We start from the raw sequence: 17,379 nt of genomic DNA, 5'->3' as shown, positions 1-17,379 counted from the left end.
CATTGAAATCGGTAACTCCCAGGCCGCAGTCAAGTTGCTACTCTGGACAAGAGCGACGGCGCAGATGACGAAATGCAATTCAGACAAGACGCGCAATCAACGCATCCAGAGCCTCCCTCAGTTTGGTGGGGCCATCTTGGTCCTATAACGTCCTATAACGCAACGCAAGTTTTCCTCCAAAATTTCATAAATATCTATCAGACCTTTCTCGGAAATATGCGTAATTAACTTTACATATTGTCAATACTTGCGCGCTATACGTAGATGCTTGTTTTATTTTTATTATCCTCTTTATAAATTTTATCCTTACAGAAATGACCGGTAGGAACTTAACATAACTACATGCACTTCTCGAGATCTTGTGAGTGAAGCCAGTGTATTCTTGTTAAGCATGCAGCGATCGCCATGTTTTATTCCTTTGCTTTCAATTAGGTTCAGCATCAACCGAGCACCCAACTCGTGTATGCCTCACTGGGACGTGTGTTATCGGCCATAAATGGATTCTCTGCAGTTTAGGTCGACCACATGACCAAAATTCTTCGAATCCTATAAGTCTTCGCCTCACATTCGGTTAAATCAGATCAGATTGTGTGTGCGTGTGTGTGCGTGTGTGCGTGTGTGCGTGTGTGTGTGCGTGTGTGTGTGCGTGTGTGTGCGTGTGTGTTCGTGTGTGTGCGTGTGTGTGTGCGTGTGTGTGTGTGTGCGTGTGTGTGCGTGTGTGTGTGCGTGTGTGTGTGCGTGCGTGTGTGCGTGCGTGTGTGTGCGTGCGTGCGTGCGTGCGTGCGTGTGTGTGCGTGCGCGCGCGCGCGCGTCTGTGTGTGTGTGTGTGTGTGTGTGTGTGTGTGTGTGTGTGTGTGTGTGTGTGTGTGTGTGTGTGTGTGTGTGTGTGTGTGTGTGTGTGGTTAAATTCCTGAAACGGCGCCGTGGGTTTTGATTGCCAATGAGAATTCATGCGCAGAAATTATTATTTTTTTTTGTTCAATGTTACACTACCGCGCGCATTGCACAGCAGTTATCGAGCTACAGAGGCAGTTGCGGAATGCCCCAGAATAATTTTGGCAACCGGGAGTCCTTAAACGCGAACCTGAAGTGCTTCAATTGCGCCTCCACAAGAAAGGCCACCGCCGGGACTCGAGTCCGCGACCTCGAGCTCTGCAGGCGACCGCCGCAGCGACAGAGCCATCGCGACCGGTATATTGCATGGTAGCAATATGTGCTACAGACGCACAGTACGAAGGATTCTGAACCGATCTCATTTCAAACTCTTCTCTTTTTTTCGCCCTTTGTCTCGCACTCTTGCGAGACACCGCTTTCGCTTGGATCAACTACTCGGTGAGACTCACAACAGAGGAATACAGCAAGCAAAATGCATCGTCGCAATATGTGGTCTCTGAGTGACGGGGGGGGGGGGGGGTGGGAGGGGGGGTACGGGCAGCGATCGTGGCGTCCGTTATCTTGTTGCCACTTTATCAGCAACAGAATTGCCTTATCTGAAACGAGAGAGTGTGAGTGATAGCGCCACCACATGGACTGACAGCTTGCGATCGCCGTGCTAGCGTTAGCTGATAAAACTATTGCGCCGCGTCGAGCGCTGGCGACGACGTCCGGAAAAAGCGGAGGCGTGTTGTGCGCGTGCGAGGCCTACATACGCGATATTCACTCGCTGTGTCGTCTTCCCTGCGTGTTCGTGACGGTACCGGCATGGCTTTTTGAGTAAGTGATACAGCGTCAGACACGATGCTTTTTCTCTTTTTACCCCCTCGGAGTAGAGATAAATCTATGCCGCCTAACGTAAGTTCTTCAAGGTGTTTCTTTTGCCGCGACTGTTGCCATGTGGCTGTTGGCAGACGGCAACGGTTGCAGTAAATGTCCAAATGAGCTTGGAAGAAGAGAAGCACGATGTTCTGACGTAGTGTGATGTGCGACAGCCACATTGTTGCGTGGAGCTGTCGGTAGCGTGTGAACTGAGGATACTGCGAGTCGTACGTCACAGTGACGCCGAAATAAGCTTCGCAGAAGGGGAAAGTTTGGGCTGGTCGGTGGATACTGAACATTGTGTGCACGTTACATGACGGACAGGTCAGGGGGATTAAGTGCGAAGACGAAGCACATCGCCTTCTGCGTCTCAGCTTACTAGTTCTACATAAATACATCTCGTGGCAAGTTCATTTGAGTCAGAACGAGACTACGATACGCTGACTCGTTGTGTTGGACATCCAAAGAAACACAGAGCTACGCCATCGTGGAAGGCTTCGGTTTAATTTTAACCACTTAGGATATTTAAAGCTGCCCGCAAAACGCCAGGTACCCGAGACTCTCTCTGTTTTTGTTTCGCCTTGGTTCAAATTCGGACGTCATGGCCAATAATGAAACATATGACCTGCGGTTTACTGCAGCGGAAGGCCACGGCCACTAGGGTAACGTAGCGGATTGTTTCAAGGTGTTCAGGCAGGCGGTTGACTTGAGTTTGTTGAGTGTCGCCTTTCAAGAGAATGGCAATGAAGATATATAAAACACAATGCAAAGGCTGCATTTTTAGCCAGCGTATCTTGATAGCTGAGACGTTCGCGACCCGTCAATGGAAAGCCGGGCATCACACGATGCTGTTTGCAATACGCTGTAGATTGGCCTACCTGCCACGGCCGCAATGCGTACCTGTGGCGGGGTGCGCTTTTGAGACGAAGACAGAGTAAGACACTCAGATAAACAAATGGGAGCGCTTTTGACAACTGACACAGAGATGAAAGTCATTAGCAGCGAAGGAGCCAGATATGTCAGCACACCATCCGTTTCGCTGACGGAAAAAGAAATTAGATTCTTATCAGTAAGGAAGATAGGACGCGTCACTTGGCTGTACGACGACGCGTACATGTATAAACGCTTAATGCTTCAACAAAAGACAAATTTTTGTGCTCGCGCACACCTTCACTGCGACAAAGAATAATAAATAATGCCTTTCGCTGAGTAACAGATGCGCAGAACTATCGCGGACGCAATCCATGCCCGTTTTCTTGATACTAGAAAGGCTTCCAGAAGTTCGCGTGCAGTAGTTTCTTGGCATCTTCCCAGAATCCTAAATCTTGCAAAATGGAGGTTCACACTTGTAAGCCATGACATGCGCTGCGCACACATGCATTGCCTGTCTTCTTAATTGAAAGCTCGTGCTTCCCTGGTTGGTCAATAGTGAACCGCCAAGTTTGACCCATATGCGCCCTCTCACATGGTGGTGATGTCAAGGAAAGAACGCCTGTTGCGCAATTCCTCTACGTCATGTGGCATGCTTCTTTTGGTATTAACGTTTTCGTTTTGAATGCGTGGGCACAGGTAAGCAAGCTTGTGCTGAGCAAAAATTAAAAACGAAATGGTACGTTATACCTGCCTGCAACCTGCTTGGCGTTGTGGGGTATACCAGAGCTATGTAAGCTGGTTTACTACTCCCCCCCCCCCCTTGCCCCTATATAAACGGGAATTGCGTCATGAACGCCAGTTTCTCCCCGGGTGCTTGGTAGGCCAAACGTCCTAGAGAAAAAAAAATTAAGCATGTTGCCACGGCAACGGTTTTGTGGATGCGCGAGAGGGGAAGCGCCATCGCGCTTGTCGTCTGCTCTGCGCTCGACGAGCGCATGACTTTCTCTGCAAGCGCGAACGGAAACCAACATCGCTTAGATTTATTTCTTTCAGATTGTTTTCCTCTTTCAGATGTTTTCAGCACCCTTCGGCTTCTAATGGAAGAGCGAGCACGTCGTGGCCCGCGGCTATTTTGTTTCGGCAAAACATAAGTACGCAAGAAAACGTGGTTTATTCACTGTTTTCGTTAACAACCTATGACATTTTTCATACACGATACAATAATGCGGAGCTTAGTATCTCATTATTCAACACAAATGGGCCCGTTCTCTACCACGATCATATATACATAAGACAGCTTCCTGCAATTTATTATAGAAAGAAAAATATTGCTACAGAGGCGATGTTTGTTCGCTGTGCACAACACCTCTACCAAAGTAATTCTGGCGAAATTGTTTGTGAATAATAAACGATGTTCTAGAGCAGCCAACTCACATCTTTCGCATGCTAGTAAAACGACTTCCTTTTTTATGCCGTACAAAGGGTATACTTGCTAGTCCAAAAAACCATGCTATACCTAGTAAATTTTAAGAATAGCTGTGCTCGTGCTTATGTGCCGATAAATATTATCAAATTATATTGAAGATATAATTTTAGCTTTTCTTTAGCGATGCAACATGTAAGACAGAGCTGTAATATTGCTAACAAGGTATCATTACGAAATTCCTCACAATTCACATTGCCGGTGTTTCTTAAAATTTGTAATGCACTTGGTTCGTTCTATCATGACCTAGGAATAAATGACACATTTCCAAGACAACTAACAGAATTTCGATGTCTACACAATAATGAGGCGCAAGCATTAAACTTAAAACTTAACATCCGACGCTATCATGTCTTCAGGTTGCGTGCAAGTCGTACTTTGCGATTTTTCCGACGCATTGTACTTTGAGAAATTCAATTGGTTCGATAACATGTGCTACGCGGAGGGTCTGCGTGGTTGGGTATGCGTGGTTCGTAAATATTATTCCAGAAACGACGCAGGACGCTGTGCGCGGTACGCCGACGCCTAATTTTCTGCGACACAGGGCCCTTACCGCTTTCGCGGTAGTATCTCGTGTCAGGATGCAGAGTTTTTTGGGGTTAATCATCGATCATGACCTCTGCTGAAGTCCTGATGTGGCCTACCTAAAGAAGCGCCTGGTAGCCATCTCTCATCTTTTCAATTTTGAGAGTATACGAAGAATCGACGACAAAAAGAAATTCTGTCCTCTAGGCACAGGTTGAAAAGTGAAGCGCACCTCGGTAGTCACGCGTGTAACTCGAACTTCTTGTAATTCAAAACGCAAACGCTGATTGCTACGAAGCTGATTTATTTTGGCTTCTGCCGTGTTCATGAATGCTGAAAGGTGCTAATGTCATGCCAAAAACTGGTCACCGGAACGATCTCCAGCGTCTAACCAGTTTGTGCAGCGAGCATTCAAAAACAAAAATGTAAACCATAAGGTCTTACGTGCCAAAAGCACGATCTGATCATGAGGGACGCCGTATAGTGGGGGACTCCAGATTAATGCTGACCACCTGGGGTTCTTTAACGCGCACATAAATCTAAGCATAGACACTGCTTTTGCATTTCGCCCCCATCCAAATGCGGCCACAGTTGCCATGCAATCCGACAATCTCGCGCTTAGCAGCACAATACCAAAGCCTATTCGCAACCACGGCGGGTAGCAAACATTCAAACACCTTCAGAAAATATAAATCCGGAAGTTTTCTGCTCGTGGAAAAAAATTAAGAGCGACCGCTAACGTATACTGAAGCAAAATTTCCGTCTGTGCATCAGCTAGCGTCAATCGCTTCATGGGCAATGCAACAAGCAGCTTCAGTTTTTTTGCAACACTGAAGAACAATGCCCCCCGCCAAACCAAAAAGATATTCGCAAGAAAGAAACTACTGACGATATTTCGTTTCGTCCTACAGGTCTTTTGATAAGGACAGCACTTTTTTCTTCACAACGACAGCAGAAAAAGTGTGCTTACCCCTTGTCCGCCGGGAAACGGAAATATTTAGCCCTTGTGTTCCTCGCCCAGTTGCCACACCACACATCCGCGCAGCACACCTTGTGTCCTTTCCTCAGTGTTTCCGACATTGCCGGAACGTTCGCGGGCATGGAAAGAAAATGTTTTAACTGCAGAACATCCGAAACAGTGCGCACCTGCATAGAAAGCGGCAGGAGCTGACGAACACAATGGCAGCCGAAGCGATAAGAGTGAGAGCGCCGCTTGCTGGCGCTACAAATGAAGCGACTAAATAAAGATATAGGGCGCCGAAAAAGAAAATATTCGAAAACGCATTTATTTCTAAACATAATTGCGTCACTTTCCATCATTACTACGTAGGTTGAAAAGTAGTCAACAGTTCGACGAAAGTTCGTCTGGTCAGGTAACATGATCATGACTTTCACCTGACTTGGTCAGTGACCGCAATTTCTTCATCAGTAGTTTGAAAAGATTGATCCACATCTGCGAAATTGGCTGAATTTTCCTTTGGCTACCAGTGTTACGGTGACGCTTTATTGCCGATGCCGAAACTAGTACTACTGTCCACCCATTGGGTATACTTTATGAACGTAGGACAGTGCTTCACTGCAGGGGGGGGGGGAGATATTTTGGAAGTTTCCGCCTGGTGGATGGTTAACTTCGGCCGTCACTGATTGGCTGGAAGTTTTACGATTCTGTTCTGAGAAGAACGCAGCGCTATTATGGAATGCGAGCGTGCTTCTCTTGCACTTTCAAATAGCAGGAGACAGGCGTCATCTGGAACACTAGGACTTCATTCGGCATGCCGAACGAGTCTCTTGTTGGGCCGAGCCCGTCCCTTTATGTATGACGCCGTTCGCGTTCTTTAAGGTATCTGAAACCAGTCCCAAGAACAACAACGGATAGCCGACTGCAAAAAAAAAAGAAAATTGGCTGAAGGCTTAGCTTGGTTAAGCCTGGAAGATGGCGAAAGCAATACCCTTGGCGGCGCTTTGGTTCGGCTGATGGTGTGGACATGGTTGCCCTATGTTAAACTTATGGCTATACATCATCCGACATAGCGCAAGGCAGCGCGCCGACCACTGCGAGGAGCCGAGCTGTAGCCCCATTTATCCTCCTAGCGTGACGTCACACCAGCGAGCGCCCTCTCTCGGTAGCGCCGCAGCCGCGGCGCGCAAGGCTTCGCCTCCACCATCGATGCCGCGAGCTGGGACCCCGTCTCTCGGTGTGGCGTGACGTCACACCAGCGAGCACCCTCTCTCGGTAGCGCCGCAGCAGCGGCGCGCAAGGCTTCGCCTCCACCATCGATGCCGCGAGCTGGGGCCCCGTCTCTCGGTCTGGCGTGACGTCACACGGTCACGTGAAGCGCAGCTGTGTAAGGAGGCGCCACGACCACCGATGAGGCGAAAGTGCGAGCAGTATTGCTTTCGCAATAAAAGAGTATCACCAGTTGTTTGTGAAAACTCGCCAGCATCTGTGGGCGCAAACCTGTCGTCGGCAGCAGCGAAACGCGAACGAAATCTCCATTGGCTGCGACGCCACGTCATGAACTACGCCTCGACGGAGCAGAGCGGGCGAAAATAAGAAACAACTGCTGCTACGAGAAGGCGCCAGGTGTTGCGTGAGGGGAGAGGGGCATCGCCGTGACGCGATGTCATCCTCGCTCTCGGAAGTCTGTAATCTGCGCGTTCCTTGTCCACGCCAGCTCTCGCCTTTGTTCTAACTACGCCTCGATAATCGCTATAAAGAAATCATTGCATAAAAAAATTCACCGAAAATTACGATACTCCCTAATGCAAAATTTTAGCGCAGCTATATACTGTGTTTTCATTTCGCGATATAGTGAAGCAAAGAATTTGAGAGAAACTTGCAGCAAAATCGGCAATCATCCAAAATCTCATGTGTGGGTCAAGGACATCGGCTTTTATGCGTGATTCGTCGAAGGTTCCACTGTATTTCTGGTGTCGTGCGTATTCCAGGAAGTACTACACAATTCTGAGCACCCATACAATCAGGTTACAAAACAATAGCAAACCACGACAATCGGAACAAGCGTGAACGGCACCACATCAATCAAGCGCGATCTAGAGGTGATAGGAGGAGATGATAATTCGCAACGAGTGGTCGGGCGGGTCCGCATGACGCCAATTTTCCGCGCAGACGTCACTGAAAAGGTCGTTTTCATTTCTCTCTGCCGTTCGAGGCTCGCGTCTTTCATCTCCGGCTTCACGTTCGCTCTTTCATCTTTCGTTGTGATCGTTCGCTCGGTTACGCCGCCGACACCGACGCTCGCCGCCGGAAAGGGCGCCGAAGAGCTGCCCACTAAAGAAAAGAACAATAAATTCGAAAGGAAAAACGTTGGTGGTAGTGAGTTTCGAGCCTACAATCCCACGCTCAGACGCCGAATGTCTCACTTACTGGGCTAAAGCAACCCCTCCTAGACAGCAAGCCTATACATTGTGCTTTATGACGTCATGTTACTTGGACCGAAATTTACCTTGCCAAGCCCGGCATGACGAGAATGATGACGTCGATCACTGCGGCTTACTCGGGAGCGTCCCCATTAGCTTTTACGGCAGTCAGGCAAGGTAGCAAGGTGTCACGATTGAAATGCACCGGCCTCATGCTACCTAGGAGTATGAAACATCGTTCCAGCGCACAAATGAACAAGGACGAGAAGAGAAAGACAACACGAACGCCAGACAAGAAAGACAACACCAACGCCAGACAACACTGGCGTTCGTGTTGTCTTTCTCTTTGCGTCCTTGTTCATTTGTGCGCTGGAACGATGTTTCATAATGCTAATCACAACCAACTAGCCCAGCTGTCCATGCTTAGCTACCTAGGAGGCTTTGCCATGCATATCAACGCGTTCAATTGCCCGTTAGGAGTTGGAAGGACTGCTCAGCGGTGTTCAACTGGACAAAAATGCTTCCGCATTCACGACTCATAACAAGTGCTTAGGTGTCATCGACTTTTATTGGAAAAAAATATTGGGTAGCCGGTTAAGTTAAATTATGGGGTTTAATTAAGAAAATGAATTATGGGGTTTTACGTGCCAAAATCCCGATCTCATTATGAGACACGCCGTAGTGGGGGACTCCAGAAATTTGGACCACCTGGGGGTTTTCAAAGTGAACCTACATCTATCTACACGGGTGTTTTCGCATTTCTCCCTCGTCGAAATAAGCCCGCTGCGGCAATGGTGATATTCATGCACGCGATGCATGCATGGTTAAACGGCAGCTTTTCACCATTTGCAGAACGATACCAAAGTAAAGCTTGTGGGCAGTGCGGTCGCGAAGATATAAGCATGTTGTTCTTACACACGATTTTAACAGGCAACTCCTTCTGACCAACTTTAAGGGCCATTAGCGTCAAAAAAAAAAAAGCTAAGCAAGAAAGAAAATGGCAGCCATTTACAGGGACACCCTGTGTAACGGGTGCTGTGCAATGAATGCGTTGTCATTAAACGGGTCTTACCGGAGTGATGACGATAGATAATTGGAGTGCTCGTGCTCTGTCGACTGTGCAGGATCGCGCACGGAACCAGCCCGCCAACCATGAGTTGTGCAGAGGCGATGGCCGATGACCTCGGCGAGTTCGGAGACCCGGATGAGCTTGCCGACGCCGAGGACCTGGTCATGCTGAAGTTGGAGAAGCCTCTACCGGCGGGCCGGACCATTCCGAAACAGTTCACACTAAACGATGACCGTTCGATACTCACGGTGGATTACAGAGGGTTCATCGGCCACCGCAGCTTTTTGGTCAAGCAGTGTTACCCGAGGGTTCTGTTTGCTCGCTGCCCCGGCTTCAAGTCTGCGAAGGGCTTTCTAGCCGCTGCGCAGGAAGTTCTGTGCAAGACGCATACACTGGTCATCGTGCACAACCGGTAAGCGCTATTGTGAACTTGGCTGGTTGGTCTATGCTTTTACTTACAGACACTTACAGACAGTTGCAGGCTAGAACCTACATCACACCAACGACACTAAGCAGGGTCAGTCCACACCATTATACTGAATGCCCACACTGCGGCCACGAATATAACAACATCGAAAACATGCTCTGCCTGTGCCCTGCCAACGCGGGCACGGACTTTCCTGATCAGTCCTCTTGGGACTCAGCGCTCAGAAGCACAGAGCTCATCGCTCAGCTCAAGGCTATCCAGAGGGCCCGGGCCGTCGTCGGCCTGGGTGGAGCCGCAGGATTGATTTATTTCTTTCTCCATAGGGCCTAAATAAAGTTCGCGCTCACTCACTGGCTAGTTGTTTGGTTTGGGTTGCTTTGGGTTGTGTTGCGTTGTTTTGTGTCGGTTTGGTTGATACATTGATTGTTTCTCAGTACAATAATAAAGCCCACTCTGGCGGACTGGCTGGAGATCGGGGGTTCGAAGGGTCACGAATTTCAAAATTTAATTTTGAATAAAAGAAGTTAAAACACAATTAAGAACTGGAAAACTGAATGTGTGTAGATGTACCGGCCCACAGGTACATCGCGTACTGGGCTCACCGTTGGGCGGCCTTCGAGATTGAATCGGTGAAGCTGTGCCCTCTCAAAGAACACGGCCACCGCTGTCCGAGCTGGCAAACAGGCACGTTTAACGCGCTTGTACATAAGAACGTGATCTGCGGTCGCCTGCCCATCGCGAGGCTTTTGTGCGGTCAGCGTCGCAGCACTCAGTGGAAGTACGTAGAATGCGTTTTATGAATATTGCATTTTAGTCCAACACGGGAAAGGCAAGCTGGACCCGGTACAGTTAGCTGATGTAGATGCAGAGTGAATATTTGCCTGTTACTGAAAAAAACAAACAAAAAGAACAAATAAGGAAACAAAGTAAAAGCAAATACTTGAAGAAGAGGTACAAGCTTGCCTTGGAATTTTTCTGCTCCTGCTCAGGAAATTGAAAATGGCTTCATGAATATTTCTGTGGTCCAAACCGTGAGCAGTGATACAAAAAAAAACGAGCATCGTAAGAGTAAAGTTTAATCGAAGATTTCATAGAGGATCCCCTAAACGACGTTTTCTTTAAACAGAACAACAGCGTCACGTGAGGAATCAATGTCCTGTAGAAGTAAGCTCTCGTTATAGTGAGAGAGTAGAATAAGGAGACCCGAAAGGCTGGGCAGTTCGTCAGCTACAACTACATGAAGAAAGCAGACAATGAAACCACTGAAGGCAGAGGAGAAATCGATTGCTATGTTTAATTGAAATGCAGAAATGAGAAAAAGGAATACGAGTGAACGGAGAACTTGCCGCAAGTGGGAGTCGAACCCACGTCTTCCGCGCTACGCGGCCGGCACTCTATATCATGGAATGCTACCGCGCTGTAGCTATCCTGCCGTCCACTCGCTTGGTACACTTCTATGTGTGCAAGATTAGCCCTGGTAGTGCTACGCAACAAAGCCGACGTGGCGGTGGAATATTCTTTTTACCGACAACCTCGGTGAGTTTTGTATTCAGACGAGGTTTGCATCAGGATAGCGTAGGCGTCTAGCCGTCTGGGCGATCTATGGTGACGAGCGCAGCGCAGCGAATACCTTGACCGGGATGTCATCAGAGGCCATGGGAGGGTAGGGGAGCCCGGCGACAGAACCCAGGCTTGTGAGACTGCAGCGAAGAGCGGAAAAGGAACCAGAGTGCCAGGCTTCACTTGTGAATGCTGCAGTATTCACTGGGACCGAAGTAATACTTCATTGGCCGTAGATGTCAGTGCATAAGTTGGCGTATTGAGTGAATAAGTGTATGGGATTCCTAATCAGCAGAGAAGCAGCACCTAGTGCAACGTTTACACGCTAACTGCTTCACATGGAGAAAAAACACACAAAAAGACTACACGTATTGTGTTTTCACATTAGCATCAGCAAATCACGCCAACGTTGAGTATAGAGCAGTGTGTGGATTCACTATGCACGTTTGGAAAGAAACACAGTGCGGCTAAGCACTCGTTATTTTTCCCCACGCCTTTCTTCCTTCGCACTGGTTCTAATCGGCATACTCAATCTGCCAATCACTCAGGGATGTCGTGGTGGACCTGACGGCCTGGTTTCCAGATGTCCTTGCACTCGTCCTCTTTCACAACCTCAACTGCCAGCGCATAGAGAAGGCGCACGAGCAAGGCAACAGGCCCATCTCGCGCCTCAAAAGACTATGCGGCAACACGCCCGGCATAGGCACCGACGAGCTCTTTCTCGGTCCTTTCACACTCACGAATCTCTTTGCCTGCTGTCCCGAGGTGAGGACACCACGCCCACTCAAGACAGACATGCACCATGTCTGTCCGCCCTTACGTCCGTTCCGTTCGTCTATGTGTCTGTCTGTCCGTCTGTCTGTCCGGCATTACAGATTGCATGACTACATGATCATTGTTAGAGTAAAAAAAAAGAAAGTGAAGTGCACCTATTTAGAAAAATGGTTCGTACTGGTCGTCTTGAATGCCTTGCCATCTTCCGTAGCTGCAACGGAGGGGGCAAGGTGATTACAACTTGTGATGGTCTCTGACAAGAAGCAATGTAAGAAAACATTAGTGTGACAAAAAAAGAAAAAACTGACTCGCCATCCCTGCCCTGCCAAAGTGGATGTCCAAGCGAAGCTGTTGAAGACCACCACTACAAGTGCTGAGGGGGGGTGCGCAATGCTTTAGTGCACAATTCCTCCTCCGGCGCATTATTCAGCCACAGGAGACCGCGGCCGTGCGCACTTCCCCTGAGCTAGAATTCCACGGCCATACGACCAGCGGCAGCACGCCGACGCTGGTCGTTTTGCCGTTTCTTTTCCCTTTGCCGCTCCACGTATTCACGCTGCTCCTCGGTAGTCAAAACTAGGCGTTGCCTACGCATGGCAATGCTGCCACAACAATTAAATCAGTTGCTAGGCTTGTTGCGTAGCTTGCACAACAGTAATCTTTACCGGAAAACGTATGCGGGGGGAGCTACGTGCTTCGCATTGTTATCAGGAGCGCCTTGTTGTCGGTGATCTGGTTTAGCTGTCTGTTTTGTGCTAGTTTTTTATTGAAACGAATGTTGTGCCGTATGTTGTATACGTGATACCAAAGAATGTATACATTTACGGCTTCAATCACCGAAGGCGTTTCTTTTAATCACTGAACGTATCTTCTTTTCCGTGAGGCTGACGACCCTGCGCAAAACTCGACCAACTAGAGGCTCACCTCTTTACTGTAAACGTCATTAGAACATTTTACTTCAATTGTTTACGGCCGCATCATCAGGCATTTCTGGGTATTAATTGGCTTTTCGTAGCCTACAAACGGCACTGGCGAATGCGAAAGACGAGCAGTATGAACACATCGAACCGTTCACAAAATAAGGTGCCCTAGCAATGAACGTGGATTCGTGATGGCGCACGATAAATTTTGGCTCGCATGCAATAAAACGAACATATATCCACACGAGGAAAGAAGAAAAAAAGAACAGCAGGAAATTACGTCATGTTCATGCCTGACTCCAATAGAGAGCGCACAGATTCTGCTGTGATAGCGTAACACAGGGTAAGCAGCCACGAACACCGTGGTCAGTGGAAATATTGCACTTCTCATGAATTCGTGACTGCAGCCGTGAAGTACACCATGATGTACTAGATGGAAATATTAAAGCAGGCTGCGTGCCAGGCAGCAGAGATGCTAAGCTTTCACTCAGACCCCGTGGTCTGCAAAACTTTGGCACCAATTGTAGGTTGCTTAAGGTCATTCTGAACCATGATAAAACATTTCTATTAAAGGCCAATTGCAATAAAATTTTCCTTTTGGCTAAACGTGTGATAAATGAGAAATATATGCTACTAAAGCAAACTTGGCAAAGCCGCGGGGTTGGTAATTTCGTAGTTTTTTTAGATGGCTAACAAAATCTTTGACTTGTTTGGTTTAGTTGTCCAGCTTTGTTACTTCATCTTGTTGATTCTAGAATGCACCTTTAGTTGCGAGTCAACGCTTGTGTTCATCGTCTTCCTTTTGTGTCCGTGACTGTTTTGCGCGTGTTACGACAGCGATTTATTGTTTTCGAACTCATTTTGTCGCAGTTCTCCCAGGTTCAGGCGCCCATGGAGTACATCGTTAAGATGACCGACCAGGCCCAATCGGGGGAGTGGTACAATCTGCCATTGCTCGAGAGCTGCCGGGAGCTGAGACTCGGCGGCATAGCACGACTTGCTGGTGGCAAATACACCATACTGAGCAAAGCCGATGGGAATACCATGGACATGGCCCTCAAGCAGTATCCAGATATTGAGCAGCTCCAGGTCACATTTTGTACCATGACTGTATGCTCAGTTACGCATCGCGGCTTATCTTGCGCAGGAAGGTCGACCGATCGTTAACTCGCTGTATCGCTAATCTCCGCGAACACTGTGTCTGCATGCAACAAAACAGCATATCAGCTGCTAGTGGGTAAAGCTAAATTAGGCACAGTAATTTTCAGGAACCACAATTAGCTGATTTTGGATTTTTCACGGTGGTGACATACATTCGCGGACGCCTACGTGACCGTGCTCGCCTGGATTGTATTGAATCTATCGCGAGTTTCTTGGTTAAGAGCTTATCAGCCGCTTTATAAGGATAGAGGTCTGATCAGTAAACCAAGTATGCTTGATGTTTGCAGGTGTACCTAGGTTAATTTGCTCTTAGCAGCGAGAAGCCTTTCTGAAAGCATTGACGCGCATAAACTTTCGTGGATGCCCATTCCATACGTCCCCGTTCAGATGACTGGACAGGTCGGACAGCGGGACAGACATGGGAAATGTTAAATGAACGGTTGATAGCCGACCATGTTAAAATGATGGGATACTTATGTAGGTGATCATAGTGAAGGTGGTAAGATATTAGTAGAAAAGCATGATTTTATTTCGTACTAATAATTTCTGGAGTTTTACGTGCCACAGTGACGATCTGATTATTAAACAAGTCGTACAGGTGACTACGAATTAGTTTTAACCGCCTTGAGTTCTTTGACGTGCCCAACGCACGCTACACCGACGTTTTTCCATTTTGCTCCTGTCAAAATACGACTGCTGCGGCCGGGGTTTGATCCCGCGACCTTGTGCTAAGCAGCGTGTAATGCCAAAGCCAGTAAGACACCAAGTCTCACGTTTGCTAAAAATGCATGCTCGTAAATCCAAATGCGCGCGCACGAAGTTAACGCCGCTTAGCTTGAATTCTTGAGAGAGGCACAAGTGTACTAATCAGGGTGGTTTCATGCGCATTAAACACAATGTACAGCGCAGTGAGTGTAAAAAACTGTTTCGTTCTCCTTGCTCTGAAAGATATTGCAGCTATCATCATATCGGTGCACATCCGCTTTCGATTATCGTGGCACTGGCAAAAAAAAGCAAACATATTTCCACCGTGTTGTCAAGGCTAAGCATGTACTACAGATGCTTCACATTCCACTGTCATACCGCTCATTTTTGATTTACGTCGCACAGGTGGCTGCCGTGAAACCCGAGGTCATTTCCCGGATCCCCAAGTTTGCACAGCTCACGCGTTTGTGCCTGATGTGCTCGGACGACACCCAGGACCTGTGCCGCTTCGACCGGCTGACCCCGGTCCTGGAAGAACTGTCGCTGACGCATCTGAAGCTGGTGTGCTTTACTGACGTGAGCCTCCGGACGATCTCCGAAACCTGCGAGCAGCTCCAGAGCCTGTCTCTCTCGGGAAGCGAAGTTCGTGACGAGGACATTCCGTGCGACGCGTTTCCGAAGCTCAGGTCGCTCGCGCTGGCGGACGGCATCGCGGAGAAGCCGTTCTTCGGACTCCTACGCGCGGCCCCCGGCCTGACCGATTTGAGACTCGAGAACTACTGGACAGTGATGATGTTCGTGGGAGGGCCGATGAGTACGCCAAGGCCCCGGCATGAGCACCTACGGCGGCTCACGCTGGGCACCGATCTACCTGTGACGAAGCTGCAGGTTTCGATCGCAGACTTACGCGACGTGATGCGATCGGCGCCGTCCTTGGTGAGGTTGTGCACGGACAGCTACGACATTCGGTTATTCGTGGGCAGCTACCATCCGCGAGTGAGGCTGGCCTGGACCACGTGCACGGCCTGCACCGCGGAGTTCCCCAAGATGGACTCCCAGCAGAATGATATGTGGCGGAACGTGTTCATGAGAGGTCTGCTTTAAGCGTTTCTCCGTGACTGAAAGTGCGCCAGGTTTTCCCAATAAAGTATGGGCTGGGGAAAAATCATAAGCGATCTGCGAGCGCCTTCCAAACTGCATTCTGCGCCCTCTGACGAAGCAAGCACCTGGTATGGAGACTTGGCATTGCGCGTGCGCGCTAGGAATAGCAATGATTAAATGTCTGCTTCGGCCGCTCTGACGTGCGACAATGCCTTCCACTCTCCGCTGCTTTTCGAATATCTAGTGGCTTCCGTTCGACACGCTGGCAAATACTGTATTAATTTGTCTTCCCCCCACTGTACATGATGCGTATATGAAGAATTTGGTCACAGTCGCTCACCAAGTAGATGCGTTAAGAAAGGAAGTTCTTGGGGCCGCGCGGGTCCTTTCGTTGGAGCCACAGACAGGCGTCGGTGGAACGCTTCCTGTGCCATGAAACATGACGCCCTGACTTGGTCAGTGACCGCAATGATTTCTTCTTTACGAAACCCGACACAACCAACTTTCGTCGAAGTCTTGACTATGTGCATGCACATGTAAAACCTAGATGGCCCACATAGCTTTGCAAAATTGCAGTTTTCAGTAGAACACGAAGACTGATACGGTCGGGTGTGATGGCATGTCATAATTTGCCGTACAGTGCAAAAACGTGCAAAGGGAACGAGACGAGCGCGGTGTGTCGTTCGCTATATGCCTGTTCGTCCCCTGTTTTTGAGCTTTACAGAAAAAAAATTGAAAACATATGCGACACGAGCTCGCTGGACGACAATCACCTGGTCATTAGAAAATTGTGTCGTGTCCTTAAATGGCTATGTATTTGACGGAATTCCGGTACACCGGAGAGAGAGTCGGGCACAGCGGCATCGGAGGCACTACTTTGTGACGCTTTTGTCAAGCATAATATACGTGAGAACCAGTTTTGTGCTGCATAGTCGCTTCGCGCCGTGCTTTTTTCACAAGCAGGTAGGTAGAATATAGTCTGGGTGATTGTAGTCTCGTGTGCTCTGGTGAACGCCTGCCGCTAGTGCTGCTGTGACCATCTTTGTCTCCAATGTTGGTATTTTCCGTAAATTGGGACACGTTTGCGAACAGGCTAGACATCTATAGCAGTGAATATTCACGGTGATGGTAAAACTTTCTTTGACAAGATGGTCGTGCAATCCTTGGTGAGTGAGCTTTAGGACGTTGTCTACTGTGATGGACGTGGCTTGGCGAAGTGGCCCGTTGAGGCCTCAGCCTGGAAGACAAAGACAGGCCAGGCTAGTGGCCTTCGCTGCGTTGGCTCCATGATGCTGCTCAGTGCGCGGCACTTCCGATTGCGATGGCAATCCTGCAGCGGAAACGCCAGCACCCAGCACAGTCTTATATGTAACACTCGGCCACTGGTTAAGCTGCACATGGTTTAATAAACAGCGACGAGAGGCAGTATCTCCGTCGTAATTTCCACAATGTAAGATTCGCGGAATTGTGCCTTTTTTTAGAGGCTTGAGGGACGCAATATTGCAGCGCGTTATGGGAGATGACGCAGCGTTTTTCCATTCGCGCCGTTGAAAAAACAAAAGGCTCATTTGAGTAATCTAGACTAGATCCATCGTTAATTTAATACAGTGCAACACTACATGGTGGACTGAAAACAAGGGAAGGA

The 17,379-nt window shown here is 48.6% G+C and overlaps 1 protein-coding gene across 1 annotated transcript; it reads left to right on the top strand.

Annotated features, from left to right (window-relative positions):
• The first annotated feature begins 1,556 nt into the window (after positions 1 to 1,556).
• Positions 1,557 to 15,933, top strand: LOC142564123 (uncharacterized). The gene is made up of 5 exons (XM_075674979.1): positions 1,557 to 1,713; positions 9,142 to 9,498; positions 11,622 to 11,838; positions 13,638 to 13,856; positions 15,039 to 15,933. The coding sequence occupies exons 2-5, from the start codon at positions 9,170 to 9,172 to the stop codon at positions 15,735 to 15,737; spliced, it is 1,464 nt and encodes a 487-aa protein (XP_075531094.1). The 5' UTR covers positions 1,557 to 1,713; positions 9,142 to 9,169; the 3' UTR covers positions 15,738 to 15,933.
• Positions 15,934 to 17,379: the final 1,446 nt, after the last annotated feature.

This window comes from Dermacentor variabilis, chromosome 11, assembly GCF_050947875.1.
Source record: "Dermacentor variabilis isolate Ectoservices chromosome 11, ASM5094787v1, whole genome shotgun sequence".
Lineage (NCBI taxonomy): Eukaryota > Metazoa > Arthropoda > Arachnida > Ixodida > Ixodidae > Dermacentor > Dermacentor variabilis.
This window is presented reverse-complemented; position numbering and strand designations above follow the sequence as displayed.